Source organism: Gekko japonicus, unplaced genomic scaffold, assembly GCF_001447785.1.
Source record: "Gekko japonicus isolate JY-2015 unplaced genomic scaffold, Gekko_japonicus_V1.1 scaffold4629, whole genome shotgun sequence".
Classification (NCBI taxonomy): Eukaryota; Metazoa; Chordata; class Lepidosauria; order Squamata; family Gekkonidae; genus Gekko; species Gekko japonicus.
Genome location: NW_015171640.1, coordinates 62,623 through 80,255, shown reverse-complemented (window position 1 = coordinate 80,255; position 17,633 = coordinate 62,623). Strand labels below are relative to the sequence as shown.

Genomic DNA, 17,633 nt, shown 5'->3' with positions numbered 1-17,633 from the left:
GTATGTCCCCCAAAGAGCGTTACACTCTGTTGAGAACAAGTTACTGGTGATCTCTGGCCCAGAAGTTATCCAGCTGTCCTTAATCAGGGCCAGGGCCTTTTCTGCCATGGCCCCGGCTTGGTGGAACTCTCTGCCAAATGACATCCATGCTCTGCGGGACCTTATGCAGTTCTGCAGGGCTTGCAAGGCAGAGATGTTCCTCCAGGCCTTTCGTTGAGGACAGCGACGGACACCATCCTGGATGGCGCTTGCTCTCTCCTACTCCCCCCATTCCTACCTGTCCCCCTACAAGACAGGGACACAGTTGAAACTGGATGTACTTACGCCATCTGAACACTGTTCTATGGAATTGTTTTAATTGGTTTTTAAATTATTGTTATTGTTTGATTATATGTTTTATTATCGTTGTTCATCACTCAGAACCCTGAGTACTCAGGGACTGAGTGATTTATAAATACAGTTTATTAGTAAATAAATAAATATTGGGAAATGCTTGAATGCAATGGCAAGGGGGAGTGTTTATGTGTGTTTGGGGCGTGAGTGGGACCCTTGTGACCAAAAAATTCAGATTAGAAATCAGCTCAAACATGTTCTGCATGTGTTTTGCTCCCTCTAATGGTCGATTTGATATTACACTGGTTTCTATTTGAAGTATCTCCCTGCAGATTTAAACTGCAGGTTTTTATGCTGGACATAGATGGTGTAATATTGAATCGACCACTAGAGGGAGCAAAACACATGTGAAACAGACCCTTCCCCTTCCGAGGAAACAGGAATTTACAAGTGAATGCAGAAAAGCCTTTGGAGCAAAAATTGTTCTTTCCTTGGACAGGCTGGAGAGGATATGTTTCCCTTAGATGAAAGTGGCATGGTCATTCCCAGTAACACAGACTACCTGGATACCTGGGAGGTAGGTTTGACTTCACCTTATTTTTTTTAATACTTGGCTGTACATGTTGAGACTGGGTGGAGAAGTTAGGGATGTGGGAATCATTTAACCTGTGCTATTCCAAGTGGGTCCACAGAACCCCAAGAACAGCACTTTGGAGAGATCAGTGAGCTGCAGGGGAGGGCGGTCAGTTTTGCTCATGGAAGTGCCTTCCATTAGTGTCATTACTGTTGGGTTCCAGTGTGGTGAGTTCCAAAAATTCAATCACATCCCTGGTTCTGAAAAGGTTTCTGCATTTTGAAGGGGGTTTGTATTTGTTTTGCTCAGGAAAGTAGTTGTTCAGTCCTTCTTCTGCCAGAAAGCAACAGAAAAACAATGTATTTTTTTTACAAGGCCATTTATTTAATTTTTAAAATATATTCCTAACCCTCAAAGACATACCGGTAAATTTCTTGCACGGCTGAAATCTGTGATGAGCTTTCCAGAAGAGAATCAAAGCGGAGTGCAGGTCATAACAGAACCACCAAATAATAACAGAGGGGAATCCACCCAGCCCTACAAGTGACCCCTAACTTGATATTTTCCCATTAGGCAATGGAGGAGCTGGTGGACTGTGGGCTGACGAAAGCCATCGGAATCTCCAACTTCAACCATGATCAGATCGAGAGGCTATTGAGGAAGCCCAACTTGAAGTATAAGCCTGTGAATCACCAGGTAAGATGGCGCATTGTTGTTCTTCACCTCTCGATTGCAGTTATCAGCAGTGGCTCCTTCTCAGCCTCATTCTGCCTGCGGCTGGAAGCTTCCCTGCTTGAGTCCGAGCTCCCCTGCCCTGCTCACAGTCCCCGAAACAGGAAAGGGCTGGTGATGGGTGGGCCAGTCATGTGTCTGAAACTCCTTGGCCAGGTTTCCTCTCAGACCAGTATCCCTATATAGGCCTGTGCTCTGCCTTTCTGCTTGTGGTCATTTCCTTAAGTCTCGTAGAGATGGGTAGAACTTCCCAGAGGAATTCGCCAGAAGGTTCCACCCAGGAGACTCTCATGCATGCCTTTTCCCACCCATGATCTGGTTCTCTGAATGGAAGACGAGACCAAACCTTCCTGGGGAGAGACCTGAATGGTCCCATTGGCCTCGTTCTTCCACTCACCCTCATTAATACAATTCCCACTTCTACGGCAGGATAATTTTTAATAATAATAATCTTTCAATTTATTAATCGCTCAATCCTGCAGAGCTGCTGGCTCTGAGCGATTTACAGTTACACATTTCACAAGGGACTAACAATGATGCATGGGGGTAAGGGAGGACAACATATATAAATCTTTAAGTCGCACACATTCGCAGCCGATGGGGATTTTGTTCAGCTGTAGACTAGACATGTTTCAGACGGCATTTTCCACTCGGCTTGGCTTGATGACGTCAGCTTTCTGCAGGTCTGATTCAAGTCGCAACGCTGCATTGCCACCGCCTGGCCGGAACGGCCCATTACAGGCTTCTTGATGCCGAAGAGATCTTTCTAGGCTTCCGATCTTACGAGCTGGACATTCCGTTTGCCGGCTAACACCTCCCCCACCGGGGGGTTTAGACCCCAGATTAAAAGTTTATGCTTGTCTTCTTCACTTGGACCGTTTTTTAATGTATATGTGGGAGAAGGTAAGAGCACTGAGGCCCTTTTCCCGACTGCTTTCCCTTCCCTTGTTTATGTAGAGATCTCAGAAGATTTATGAGGGCGCATCCTTAACCATTTGAATAATGGCATCCAGTGATAGATGCGGCAGATTTGAGTTCAGTAGCACCTTAGAGACCAACAAGATCTAGTGGGAGGTATGAGCTTTCAAGAGCCAAGGAGCTTTGACTTTTCTTGAAAGCTTATGCCCTGAACATTTTATTGGTCTCTCAAGTGCTTCTGGACTCAAACCAAATCGTTCTTCTGGAGACCCAACATGGCTATCCTCTGAAACTTACCTTTAAAAGATTTGGGGCTGAATTAGACCGTATGAGAGAGATGAACTCGGTGCTGTTTATTCCTGTTAACAGCCTAACACAAAAAGTTTACTCATTTTGTTGCATTTGTATACTGCCCCTCTTAGGTTGCCTGATCCGGGTTGGGAAATAACCTGGAGATTTTGGGGGTGGAGCCTGAGGAGGGCAAAGCTTGCGGAGGGGGGGATGGACTTCGATGGGCTATAATGCCATAGAGTCCATCTTCCAAAGCAGCCATTGTCTTCAGGCAAACTGATCTCTGTCGCCTGGAGAGCAGTTGTAAATCCAGGAGATCTCCAGCTACCAGCTGGAGGTTGGCAACCCTGTCTATCAGGGAGGTCATGCTTGTGCCCGTGGGTCTCCTAAGAGGCCTCCCATCATCCAGGCATTGACCAGTTGTAACCCTTTACCTCAAGAGGACTGTGTCATTTGCCTTTAGACTGTGCTGTGTGTACTTTAGACCATGTGATGTACTTGTGATGTCTCCCTCACCTCATTGGCTGGTGAGGGTGGCGGCATGCATAGTGTGTTGGTGTTTTGCCATTCTTGTTGGCACTGGATGTTGTCAGGGGTAGAGAGAGAGAGGAACAGAGAGTAGCAATAGTAGCTCTTGCAATGTTTGACCTCGCTCTTAAAGCTGAACAGCTGTGGGGATAAAGAGCACAGTTTGAACAAAACACGTAGAGATTCCAGAATATTCTGTGAGGGACAGAAGGCCATGTGGCCCATGAATGTGGAACAGCAGGCGGTCAGTTGTGAGAGCTTGAAGTGACTGAAAAATCCGCCTTCAGTTGCCTTCTCGAGGGGGGTTGCACCAGGAAGAGAGCAGACGTGGGAGTTTTAGCCATGCCTCAGAATGAAGGCAGAGTGGCCGGTGAGGCCTGTCTCTAGTATCAAACCATTGAAGTCTTCCTGGGGCCAGGGCAGACTGGTGAGATTAGAACCTCCTTGTGAGAGGGTCTCATCTCATCCAGTGTTTAGGCCACAGAAACCTGACAGAAATCTACCTCTTTCGAAGAAAAGGCCTTGAGTGAGAACAGGCTGAGGAAATATCATTCAGAAGTGGCCCAGAGCTGAAAACCTCTATGATTCTGTAGTAAATTAATGTGTACTTCAAACCTCACTGAAGCAGTAATTAGAGCATGAGCAAATATGCACCTCAGCCAGGCTATTCTTTGTCTGTTCGGAAACTGTGCCTGTTGAAACATTTAAACAGTTCTTGCCAGGCTAAACAAACCTTTTTTGTTGTTCTCTTTTATTCTTATATCTGAGGTCTCAGGGTCCTGGTGTAGCTCAGATAAAATTACCTCACAACAGCCAAATCCTGTATTATACAGCCATACTAACTGTGTCCTTTACACATGTAATAAATTTTCACTTTGAGGATGAAGTGTGGGGAAGATCTCTCTCTCTCTCTCTCTCTCTCTCTCTCTCTCTCTTTCTCTCTGTGGGGGAAATCTCTCTCTCTCTCTCTCTCTCTCTCTCTCTCTCTCTCTCTCTCTCTCTCACTCACTCACACACACACACACACACCAGATCCCCCCCAAATTATAGGAGGATGCCCTCAAAGGCTACCACAGCTTCTGATTTATTTGGGGGAGGTTGAATCAGAAAGTTACCACTTTCCCGGAAAAGGAGTGCCTTGAGTAATCTAGGATTTTCTTGGACTTGCAGATCGAGTGCCATCCCTACCTTACCCAAGAGAAGCTCATCCCCTACTGCCAGTCCAAAGGGATCTCTGTGACTGCCTATCGGCCTTTTGGAGCTCATACGTAAGACTGATGTGAACCTCTTTTGAACAAATTCTTTTTTGCAATTGTGCATGTGTGTGAATGATTTGTGTTCAGTTCATATAGGGATTGCAAATACCAGATCTCTAAACCAAGTCTTTGCTCCCCTCCTTTGTGCTGGCCAATCCTGATTCTGAACATTTTGAGGGAATCAGGGGGGTGGGGGGGGGAATACAGAAAATTTTGAACGGATGCTTGGCAGTCTATAATTCCCATCTGGCAGCTTGATTCCAAAGTTGGCTGTCATCCAAATACCAGCCTCTTCAAACACTTTCAGCAGTGCCCAGTGGTACATTTGACTTGGGTTCTTTTTTTTCTTGAAAGACCAAATCTTGAAAGAACATATGTTTAGATAAGCATATGGAGCAGAGGTCCATCAGTGGCTATTAGCCACAAGGTATAGATAGGGGCTCTGGGGCAAGTGATGCTCTGTCATCTTGGTGCTTGGGGGGGTCAACAGTGGGAGGGCTTCTAATGTCCTGGCCCCACTGGTGGACCTCCTGATGGCACCTGGTATTTCTGGCCACTGTGTGACACAGAGTGTTGGACTGGGTGGGCCTTTGGCCTGATCCAACATTGGCGTCTCTTATGTTCTTATGTTCTTAAATCCTGCAACTCCTCAGATATCGTAATCACTGGTTGCTTTTGGAAGCCTGTGCAGTTGCACAGTTGGTTTGCTGTGCATGGCAGGAGGCTACAGTTTGGGGGATATGATCCCAAAGACCCTTTGGGAATGCGAAAGTAGTGATGAGTTTCTTTGAACCCCTGCTGATCTTTAGTGAGGATTAAACCTCACCAAGTTTAGTGGGAGCCAATGTGTTTAGTATGGCAGCCCTGCAACACAGTCTTGGATGTAAGCGCTGTTGTGCATTTATTAGCAGCCCCTTTAAGGGAGCGCGTTCAAGTCTGCAGCCTTTCCTCCCGATCCTGCAAAACCACACCCTTTTGTCCCACGCAGACACGAGATGCTGCGTGCCCAGCTAAGGTGGACGCAGGTTCCCTTTTGGATGTGTATCTGCAATGCACATCCTCAGCTAGACAAGTAGTGAAAAGTTGTTGCGTCTTTTCTTGCGTAGGGCACTGGGGTAGGGTGGAGAGTTCAGACAACATTTTCTAGCCAGTCTTTAGAAATAGAAGAGTAAGAAGGAGAATGTGCCATCAAATCACAACCGACTTCTGGAGACCCCCAGGAGGCATCGGGGTTTTCAAGGCAAGAGATGAGCCAGAGGCGATTTGCCCTTGCCACCTTCTGCATAGCAACCCCAGTCTTTCTCGGTGGTGTCCCGTCCAAGTACTGACCGTGGCTGACCCTGCTTAGCTCCTAAGCGCTTATGAGCTCAGGATAATCAGGCGGCTAACAAGTAAGGCACCCAGTTTTCATTTCCATATGGAAGGTTGCTGGATTTTACAGAGAGAACGGCTTTTCACTTAGGGCCAAGTTATGCAAGATGAAATGCACGTGAGCATGTCCAAAGTGGGGCAGATGAGGAAAACAGCAGGAGAGAAGGCAGGATCCCTGTGGTTCCCCAGCCAGATCAAGCCTCCATGGAGTTTTAAAAGGACGTTCCCAGTAGCTGCTGCGGGTCTGCCTGGACACAGCTTGTTAAAAAAGAACTCCAGTAGTTGAGCCCTTAAGCTGAAGCCTACTTAGTATGCATGTATGTGCTATCAAGTTGCAACTGATTCATGGCAACCAGAGCCAGGGGTTTTCGAGGCAAGTGAAAAACTGCAGTGGTTTGGCATGGCCTCCCTCTGCTGAGCCTTCCTGGGCAAAGGACGTTTCCAGCAGCTGCTGCGGGACTGCCTGGACACAGCTTGTTAAAAAAGAACTCCAATAGTTGAGCTCTTAATATGTATGTATGTGCTATCAAGTTGCAACTGATTCACGGCAACCAGAGCAAGGGGTTTTTGAGGCAAGTGAGAAACTGCAGTGGTTTGGCATGGCCTCCCTCTGCTGAGCCTTCCTGGGCAGTCCCCGTCCAAGTACTGACCCTGCTTAGCTTCAGAAATCTGACGAGATCGAGCTATACCATACCATTCCCCATCCCCGAAGGCTCCTTAACACCTCTGCTTTGTTTTGTAGTCTCAATCCAGGGGACCCGATCCTTTTGGAGGACCCCAAGATCAAAGAGATCGCTGCACGGCACAAAAAGAGCACAGCTCAGGTGACAGCTTGCGAATATGATCGGGGCCTGTGTAGTGGGGAGAGAGGGAGACCAGGAGTTGGGGTATTTCAAGCAAATAGCTTGGTGGGAAAACTGAGCATTAGCATTTCTGTTGAAGTGCGTTGGGTGCTTGCAAGGGGTAACGGTGGGGGTCTGATTCAGCTTCTGTGAGACATGCAAGTTGCAAGACGGGTGTGGCAGTTCTGACATCTGCAGATGGGTGCGGGGAGTCGAGGACTGAGTGAGGCCTGAGCAGGTGTCGTAAATGGAGAAGGAGGAACATGGCATGTAAAATCATTGGACCCTAGAGCTGTAAGGGGCCATCCTGGCCATCTCGTCCAACCCCCTGCTGAATGCAAGATCATCCTAAAGCATCCCTGACAAGCCGCTGCTTAAAGACTGCCAGTGAGGGGGAGCTCACCACCTCCCTAGTCAGCCGGCTCCACTGCTGAACTACTCCCAATATCCAGCCAGTATCTTTCTGCCCATAATTTAAACCCTTTATTGCAAGTCCTTTCCTCTGCAGCCAACAGGAACAGCTCCCTCCATGCAGCAGTGCACCAGGATACCTCTCTGCACACATCAGAGTGTTCATTGAAGAACTTGATAGAGTTGCCAAGTCTTCTTTCTCCCTACCCCTCTGGAGTAACCGGTTGGCCACTGTGGCTGATTCTGCATTGGCTTTCCCCTCCATTGTTTTACGAAACCCACGTTGGAACAGAAATTCCTGTCTGCATTTGCATGCCGCTTTCACTTTCTTTGGTCATCGGGTTTTATGGTACCCTCCACACTGCATGCTGCTTTTACTTTCTTTGGTCATCGGATTTCATAGTACCTTCTGCATAGATTTATGGACGTTCATGGGTGACTTTGCAGTCAGTACGGCATTGCCCCGGGGTATCTGAGTGTGGTTTTGAGCTACACTTTTTCCTCCCGGTTGAGAAAATGTGGAGTGAATGCTAGATGCAGAACCGCCCTCTGTGAGACTGGATGCTGGACTAGACACAGTGGTCTGAGCCAGCAGGCTCTCCTTATATTTTTAACCGTTTTACATTTTAAGGGTTTGGGCATTCATGTCTGGACTCTGGGAGGTTTCGGTGATCTGTAAAGGCTGATTAGGGTCACACTGAATATTCACTGACGACAATGTTAGCTCAGGAATTAGCACACTGAAGGTGGCTAAACTGATCATTCAAAATTTTGATGAAATGTTGCTTCAGTGTTGTCCAGCTCCATCTTATTCTGCAGGCTCCTGCTTCTCATTTTGGACGCAGGTTCCCTTTTGGATGTGTATCTGCAATGCACATCCTCAGCTAGACAAGTAGTGAAAAGTTGTTGCGTCTTTTCTTGCGTAGGGCACTGGGGTAGGGTGGAGAGTTCAGACAACATTTTCTAGCCAGTCTTTAGAAATAGAAGAGTAAGAAGGAGAATGTGCCATCAAATCACAACCGACTTCTGGAGACCAGTGTTCCCTCTAAGCTGAGTTAGTGTGAGCTAGCTCACAGTTTTTTAGCCTCCGCCTCACACATTTCTGTCTTAGCTCAGGAAGGATGGCTCCGGAGCAAACTGATTTATGCAGGAGCCAAATCGCTCGCTCACAACCTTAATGCCAGTAGCTCACAAAGCAGAAGTTTTGCTCACAGGACCCCACAGCTTAGAGGGAGCATTGCTGGAGACCCCAGGAGCATTGGGGTTTTCAAGGCAAGAGATGAGCCAGAGGTGGTTTGCTCTTGCCACCTTCTGCATAGCAACCCCAGTCTTTCTCGGTGGTGTCCCGTCCAAGTACTGACCGTGGCTGACCCTGCTTAGCCCCTAAGCCCTTATGAGCTCAGGATAATCAGACGGCTAACAAGTAAGGCACCCAGTTTTCATTTCCATATGGAAGGTTGCTGGATTTTACAGAGAGAACGGCTTTTCACTCAGGGCCAAGTTATGCAAGATGAAATGCACGTGGGCATGTCCAAAGTGGGGCAAATGAGGAGAACAGCAGGAGAGAAGGCAGGATCCCTGTGGTTCCCCAGCCAGATCAAGCCTCCGTGGAGTTTTAAAAGGACGTTTCCAGCAGCTGCTGCGGGACTGCCTGGACACAGCTTGTTAAAAAAGAACTCCAATAGTTGAGCTCTTAATATGTATGTATGTGCTATCAAGTTGCAACTGATTCACGGCAACCAGAGCAAGGGGTTTTTGAGGCAAGTGAGAAACTGCAGTGGTTTGGCATGGCCTCCCTCTGCTGAGCCTTCGTGGGCGGTCCCCGTCCAAGTACTGACCCTGCTTAGCTTCAGAAATCTGACGAGATCGAGCTATACCATACCATTCCCCATCCCCGAAGGCTCCTTAACACCTCTGCTTTGTTTTGTAGTCTCAATCCAGGGGACCCGATCCTTTTGGAGGACCCCAAGATCAAAGAGATCGCTGCACGGCACAAAAAGAGCACAGCTCAGGTGACAGCTTGCGAATATGATCGGGGCCTGTGTAGTGGGGAGAGAGGGAGACCAGGAGTTGGGGTATTTCAAGCAAATAGCTCGGTTGGGAAAACTGAGCATTAGCATTTCTGTTGAAGTGCGTTGGGTGCTTGCAAGGGGTAACGGTGGGGGTCTGATTCAGCTTCTGTGAGACATGCAAGTTGCAAGACGGGTGTGGCAGTTCTGACATCTGCAGATGGGTGCGGGGAGTCGAGGAATGAGCGAGGCCTGAGCAGGTGTCGTAAATGGAGAAGAAGGAACACGGCACGTAAAATCATTGGACCCTAGAGCTGTAAGGGGCCATCCTGGCCATCTCGTCCAACCCCCTGCTGAATGCAAGATCATCCTAAAGCATCCCTGACAAGCCGCTGCTTAAAGACTGCCAGTGAGGGGGAGCTCACCACCTCCCTAGTCAGCCGGTCCCACTGCTGAACTACTCCTAATGTCCAGCCAGTATCTTTCTGCCCATCATTTAAACCCTTTATTGCAAGTCCTTTCCTCTGCAGCCAACAGGAACAGCTCCCTGCATGCAGCAGTGCACCAGGATGCCTCTCTGCACACATCAGAGTGTTCATTGAAGAACTTGATAGAGTTGCCAAGTCTTCTTTCTCCCTACCCCTCTGGAGTAACCGGTTGGCCACTGTGGCTGATTCTGCATTGGCTTTCCCCTCCATTGTTTTACGAAACCCACGTTGGAACAGAAATTCCCGTCTGCATTTGCATGCCGCTTTCACTTTCTTTGGTCATCGGGTTTTATGGTACCCTCCACACTGCATGCTGCTTTTACTTTCTTTGGTCATCGGATTTTATAGTACCTTCTGCATAGATTTATGGACGTTCAGGGGTGACTTTGCAGTCAGTATGGCGTTGCCCCGGGGTATCTGAATGTGGTTTTGAGCTGCACTTTTTCCTCCCGGTTGAGAAAATGTGGAGTGAATGCTAGATGCAGAATTGCCCTCTGTGAGACTGGATGCTGGACTAGACGCAGTGGTCTGAGCCAGCAGGCTCTCCTTATATTCTTACCCGTTTTACATTTTAAGGGTTTGGGCATTTGTGTCTGGACTCTGGGAGGTTTCGGTGATCGGTAAAGGCTGATTAGGGTCACACTGAACATTCACTGACGACAGTGTTAGCTCAGGAATTAGCACACTAAAGGTGGCTAAACTGATCATTCAAAATTTTGATGAAATGGGTATTTACGTTGCTTCAGTGCTGTCCAGCTCCATCTTATTCTGCAGGCTCCTGCTTCTCATTTCTCTTCTGCCGTCCTTATTGCCCTCTCCCTTGTTTGTATTCACTATTTTCTAATAGTATTTAGTTATTCATTTAGAATGTTTTAATGCCACCTTTCCGCCCAATCAGGGTCCACAAGGCAGTGAACGTTAAAAAAAATTTAAACTATTCAAAAACAGTTAAAATATAAAATTCAGTTAAAACCACATAAACACTAGAAGGAGGACCAGTAATTGTTACTGGGGTTATGCCAGATGAAACAGAAAAAGGCTTTAATTTTGGCTTTTGAAATCAACATGGCCTTTCTGCATTCTCACTTGAAAGTTCCTGTTTCTTCAAGGGGGGGGGGCTTTATGTCCCACATTTACTTTGCTCCCTCTAGTGGTCCGTGTGATATTACAGTGGCAGATGCCCAGCCTAAAAACCTGAAGTTTAAATCTTCATGGAGAAATGCTGGACATAAACCAGTTTAATATCGAATAATTCATGAAAACAAAGAAGGTAAATGTGGCTTAGCCATAAAGTAAAACCTCTCCAGTTTGATTTGTGAAATGTGCTGCCCGTGTCAAAAATGGCCCTGATTTTGGGGAGGTGCTATGGCTTGGTCCCAGGTTCAATCCCCAACATTTCCAGATAAAGAATCTGGCAGTAGATGATGTAAAAGACCTCTGCCAGTCCGAGTAGACAATACTGACTTTGATGGACTGAGGGTCTGATTTGATATAAAGCAGCTTTGTGTGTTCATTTGTCTCTCTCTTCAGGTTCTGATCAGGTTTCACATCCAGAGGAATGTGGCTGTCATTCCCAAATCAGACAAACCACACCGACTGGAGGAGAATTTCAAGGTAGATGTGTGTTTGTTTTTTCTTCCATACGGTTTCCCTCTTGCATGCTAATACAGCCATGAGGGTTTGCTGCTGTTGTTCCCAGGTGAGGAGCCTGAGTGGCAAATGCATCTGGTTGCCTGTTCCTCTTGATACTAACCACCTAATCTTGCATCACTCCTGGACCAAGACCAGGCTTTGCCCTGGCCAAGAACACAGAGGGATCTTGCCTTCTGTCCAGTCCACCCCAGTTCTTATGTTTAAACTGCTGATGTATAGTACATCCCGCACAAACCTTTCTGGCTGAATCAGAGCTAGAGGAATGTGCGCCCTTTTAGATATAACTGAGCAGTAGGGATGGGCACGAACTGGCTCACGAATGTAAGTTTGTGACAAATTTCTGTTGATTTGTGGTTTGCGAAAGGAAGTTCGCAAATTGAAGAGCCACCACAAACTTCCACAAATTTAAAGGAAGTTCATGAAGAGTAGAAAGCAGAGGTATAAATGGCTCTGAGCTATTTAAACCCCTGCTTTCTGCGCCTTGCTGCTTTTCGTGGGGAGAACCCTTGCTTTCTGCTCCCCACGAAAAGCAGCAGGGAGTAGAATGCATGGGTGACAAACCCGATACGAACTAGTTCAGTTCATGAAACAACCACCTGGTTTGTATTGATTCATGGTTCGGTTCAAGATTGGGCCACAAACCAAAATGAACCGCAAAAATGTGGTTGGTGCCCATCCAAACTGAGCAGTATCCAAAGTCACTTGTTTGCAGTGGGGAACTGCAGGCGGCAGTTGATGAAATGTGTTTATTAAAACATTTATATCCTTCTTTTCCTTGTGGCTCAAGGCGGCTTGCAATATTAGTAAAAAACATTTTCAGTTTAAAAGCAAAAATAAAATAACCCCAGATCTATCCCTCCCTTAAAAGATGCCTGAAGGGGAAAGCAGCCCCTCCCTCGAGCCTATTGGAGTGCTGCTCCAGCAACCAGTCACCTTTCAGGCGGGTGAGGGAATGCCGGAGGAAAACACAGCAGGCGTTCAGTTCTGCCTCTCGGAGAGAGCTCAGGGCTGGCTCAGGAAAAGAGTGGGAGGTAAAAAAGAAGGCCAAGGCCGATGGTGCAAAATCGGGTTAAAGTATTTTTTATTACTCAGTTAAATTTCCAAAAATTCCCTATGCGTTTTGCCAACAGGCTTCATCAGGGGAATCTGTGTGTCTAGCAGTAATTCTTCGAAAAGAGTACAAGATCATTCAATAATTTTTGACGAATTACTGCAAGACAAACAGATTCCTCTGACAAAGCCTGTTGGCAAAACGCATAGGGAATTTTTGGAAATTTAACTGAGTAATAAAATGTATTTTTACCTGATTTTGCACCACCGGTCTGGGCCGGATCTTTTTATCTCCTGTGACTGGTGCAGCTTTTATTTTCTTCTCACTCAAGAAAAGAGCAGGCAGAGTGAAGGGTAGCTCTGCCTGCCTGGTAGTGTGACAGAGTGGTTTAGCTTTACCTTTGGGAGAGGAAAGAGTCCCCGATGGTTAGGCCGGTCTCTGGCTATGAGCAGGCCTTGTGCCGTTTAGTCAGACTCTTGGGAAAGGGCAAGCTGGTGTGGGTGGAATCCTGTGTCTGTGTTAGGGTCCAGCCTAGGGGCTAGTTGGTAAAAGCCTGTTTATGGTCAGAAGTATTAAAGAAGGTTGAAACTACTCTCTAAATTGATGTGCCTCAGCCTGGTCTCTCTTTTGTCTTCTCTGAAGACCTGTGCTGCTGATCTGTTCTTTGAAACCTACTTGTAAATAAATAAATCTTTGTGATTAATATACAATTCCTGCCTCAGTGACCTCCATATTCTACCCGTCCACCACAAAACTTACCTCACGGCAGTGAACCCAAAGCCTAGACACTCACTCCCTTTAGAAAGCCTGGTATGTGAGGGTTGATATAAACCTGGTCCCCCCAGAATCATGGCTCTGTGGGTCCCCTCAGTTGATAGAAATGGCCTGTCACAGATGCCTGTCGTTCAAACCCCCACAAAAGCCCTGGCAAAGAAGCAGGCCTTGCAGTGCCTCCTGAAGATATCCGGAGAGGGCTCACGTTACCCCTTCAGGGAGCCCATTCCACAGAGCCAGACACACAATGGGAAAAGCTCGGGCTCTGGTTGATACCAGACAGGCCACTCTAAGTGGTGGGAAGGGCAATCGATGGCTGCCTGACAACCGTAGTTGGTGCACAGGGACATATGGAAGGAGCTGGGTCTTCAAAGCATGGTGGTAGAACGTTCCACTTCCACAGTTCTGGAAGTATTCGCTTTTCTTCTCTCCTTCTCCTGCATCTCTGAAGTGGAATCCGTCTCTCACTTGGTTCCTAATGACAGCCAGTTTGATGTCGTTGTTAGGTACGCGTACTTTAATCTGGGAGAACCGGGTTTGGTTCTCCACTCTTCCATATGCAGCTGCCGGTGTGACCTTTCAGAGCTATTCTCTCATGAGCAGTTCTCAAGAGGGCTCTCTCAGCCCCCCCCCACTTCACAGGGTGTCTGTTGTGGGGAGGGGAAGGGAAAGGAGATTGTAAGCCGCTCTGAGGCTCCTTTGGGTCGTGAAGGGTGGGGTATAAAGCCAACCTCTTCTTCTTCTTTCAGGTGTTTGACTTTGAATTGACTAAAGAGGAGATGGAGACCCTCCTCGGTTTGAACAGGAACTGGAGAGATTGTTTGATGGCCCAGTAAGTTTAGGATTTCATACTGTTTTTCTTTTGCTGTGACAGTCACCCAGCCAATTGAAGCTGGCCTAATCCCTGACTGCAGCACTGTGTCAGCTAAACCAGCACGGACGTCACCTGTCCATTGGGTGTGACGGGAGCCTCCTCAAAGTTTGAATGCCACAAATAAGCTGAAGTTTATTTCGTAACCTGGTTACGAACCTGGTTGCCAGGCTGAGCGCACGCTCTCCCTCTCTCCCTCCCTCCTTCCGCTGCATTGAGGTCCAGGACATTCAGCCATCTTCCCAGTTTGTTGTGATGTCCAAAGGTGGGCACTTTAACAAAACAAAGATTCTTTCCCCAAAACTTTCCCAGTTCCTGGGAAGGATTTCTAGGGGGATGCACAACTTACCTTACTTCTTCTTTGTCCTCCCTGGTCGACTGAAGGAAGAGCTGCTGGGAGCAGGGGGCTTGCTACATGTCCCTGCCCCCTGGCCTCTCTGCCGGAGCGCCGTTCCTGTGAGCTCCAGCCCAAAAGAAGGCCTGACTATATCAGGACAAATGTCAGAATATATTATTTCAGAATGTATAAATACAGGTTAAAAGGTTCAAAACGTGTCCAAATACAAGAACCAAACACGTTTTGGCTAAAAAGCCTTCGTGTCCTTAAGAAGCGACATGGGCCCGGCTGCTCATCCAAGTGTGTTTTATTTCATCTGCCCATGGATCTGCTTAGGCCCAGTCTGCAACAGTCGAAATCCATATAGCGTGCTCAGCAACAATGTAAATGACTGACCCATGTTGCATCTTAGATGTATATTGTCGCCTTGCTTATTTAATATATATGCAGAGTACATCATGCGAAATGCTGGCCTGGATGAATCACAAGCGGGAATTAAGATTGCTGGGGAAAAGATCAACAACCTCAGATATGCAGACGATACCACTCTGATGGCAGAAAGTGAAGAGGACCTCAAGAGCCTCTTGCTCAGGGTAAAAGAGGAGAGCGCAAAAGTGGGCTTGAAGCTCAACATCAAAAAAACTAAGATCATGGCATCCGGCCCCATCACTCCTTGGCAAATAGAAGGGGAAGTCGTGGAAGTAGTGACAGACTTCACGTTCCTGGGATCCCAGATCACCGCAGACTGTGACAGCAGCCATGAAATTAAAAGATTTCCTTGGGAGGAAAGTGATGGCGAACCTAAACAGCATGATAAAAAGTAGAGACATCACCCTGCCAACAAAAGTCCGCATGGTCAAAGCAATGGTATTCCCAGTAGTCATGTATGGCTGTGAGAGTTGGACTATAAGGAAGGCCGAGCGCCGAAGAATAGATTCTTTTGAACTATGGTGCTGGAGGAGACTCTTGAGAGTCCCTTGGACTGCAAGAAGAACAAATCAGTCAATCCTCAAAGAAATCAACCCTGACTGTTCCCTGGAAGGCCAGATAATGAAACTGAAGCTCAAATACTTTGGCCACCCAATGAGAAGGGAGCACTCACTGGAGAAGACCCTGATGCTGGGAAAGATTGAAGGTCAAAGAAGACGGGGACGGCAAAGGATGAGATGGTTAGACAGTGTCATAGATGCAACGAACATGAAATTGAGCCAACTTCAGAGGACGGCGGAAGACAGGAGGGCCTGGTGGGAGATGATCCATGGGGTCGCGAAGAGTCGGACTCGACTGTGCGACTGAACAACAACAACAAACACGTTTCGGCTAAGAAGGCTTTGTGTTCTTAAGAAGCAACATGGGCCCGGCTGCTCATCCAAGTGTGTTTTATTTCATCTGCCCATGGATCTGTTTAGGCCCAGTTTGCAACAGTCGAAATCCAGATAGGGTGCTCAGCAACATTGTAAATGACTGACCCATGTTGCATCTTAAGAACATTTGTTCCTGTTGACTCCACGGGTGAACATTTCTGTCTAAGGTCTGCCCTGTATTTGATCATTGTGGGTTTTTAAGGTCCATTCTGGACATGATGCGTTTAAAATATATTGGTGTTTAACTTACGGAGTGGCTCAGCTTGCCTTTTGCCACCGAGGAAGGCTTTTTAGCCGAAACACGTTTTGGTTCTTGCACTTGGACACATTTTGTACCTTTTAACCTGTATTTATATATCCTGACATTTGTTTTGATATTAGATATAGGTATACAGAGCCATAAATATGTGGTTTTTATTGTTGTTTTCATATTTTCAATCATCATGAAAATATATTGTATATTTTTATAATAGCACTGCATGTTAAACCATCTTTGTTCATCTTTTGCCTTGAAAAGCCTACAAGGTCGCTCTAAGTCAGCTGCAATTTGACAGCAAAAAAGAGAAAAGTCTTGTGCTTTGTAGATGAATGCACTTTTGGTGGGGCTGGCCCGTTGCTTGGGACTCACCAAGCTGAACTCAGCCCATGAACTGCCTTACCTGCCCTGGGGCTTGCTGGCTGTCAGAATCTGCACAAGAGAACCGCCTTCCTCCATCACCCATGACTGTCCGTCTTCTGGTGGTCTCTGCACGGCATATGCCCTCCTTGGGACGTGCCCGTCCAGAACAAGAACTGATAGCAGCTTCTGGGGAAAGGGAGGGGCGATGGCTGCTCCTGCCTCAGGGGCCACCTTTACACAGCATTTGCGTACTTCTCCAGTATTCAGCCTGCATTGGCCATGCATGTGGGGTTGACCTTTTAATCAGACTCTCCTCTCTGTCCTGTTCTTGCAGGTCTGTCAATCACAAAGACTACCCGTTCAAAGCCGATTATTAGGACTGAGCCGGCCCTGGAGACTTCGGCCAGCTGAGGGAGCGTCACACTGCACAGCTTCATTAGCTGGTCTTGTCAGTGAGTGAGTGAGTGAGTGTGTCTGTGAGAGAGAGAGAGAGGGAGGGAGGGAAGGGGAATCAAGTGGCTAAAACATGGCTGTGGACCAAAGGCCTGAACCGTTGAGTCCCGTTGCTTGCAACTGGCTAGTGAAAAATTTCATTTGTGAAGTCCGCAGCTGGAATTAAATAAATGAATTGCTGTCCTCAGCCAATTAATTTGCAGATTGTTCCACGTCTAATAGCCGGATCCTGTATTTCTTAACTTGTTTTTTTAATTTAAAACATTTTTACGCCACCTTTCCACCCAATAAAACTTGGAACCATTAACAGCAACATTAAAATTATAAAAATAATTCAATAAATACACATAAGGAATGCTAGAGCCGGGGGGCAGTAACCCTTATCAGTAGTATGCCAAACGAAACCAAGTCTTTACCTGCTGGTGGAAGACACCGATAGGGGGAGAAATAAGAACATAAGAGACGCCAATGTTGGATCAGGCCAACGGCCCCTCTAGTCCAACACTCTATGTCACACAGTGGCCAGAAATACTAGGTGCCATCAGGAGGTCCAACAGTGGGGCCAGGACACTAGAAGCCCTTCCACTGTTGCCCCCCCCCAGCACCAAGAATACAAGTGCATCACTTGCCCCAGAATGACTCTCCCTGGGGATGCAGTTCCAAAGTTTTGGCACCACCACTGGGAAGGCCCTTTTTCCGTCTGTCACCTGCCTTGCCTCAGATTGGAGCAACCGAAGTGGGGCCTCTGAAAATGACCG

General features: G+C 47.2%; 1 protein-coding gene across 1 annotated transcript; it reads left to right on the top strand.

The window, feature by feature from the left end:
• Positions 1-241: 241 nt before the first annotated feature.
• Positions 242-17,251, top strand: LOC107117810 (aldose reductase-related protein 2-like). The gene is made up of 10 exons (XM_015419975.1): positions 242-316; positions 833-910; positions 1,481-1,603; positions 4,547-4,644; positions 6,746-6,827; positions 8,183-8,244; positions 9,187-9,268; positions 11,284-11,367; positions 13,981-14,063; positions 16,757-17,251. The coding sequence occupies exons 1-10, from the start codon at positions 242-244 to the stop codon at positions 16,797-16,799; spliced, it is 810 nt and encodes a 269-aa protein (XP_015275461.1). The 3' UTR covers positions 16,800-17,251.
• Positions 17,252-17,633: the final 382 nt, after the last annotated feature.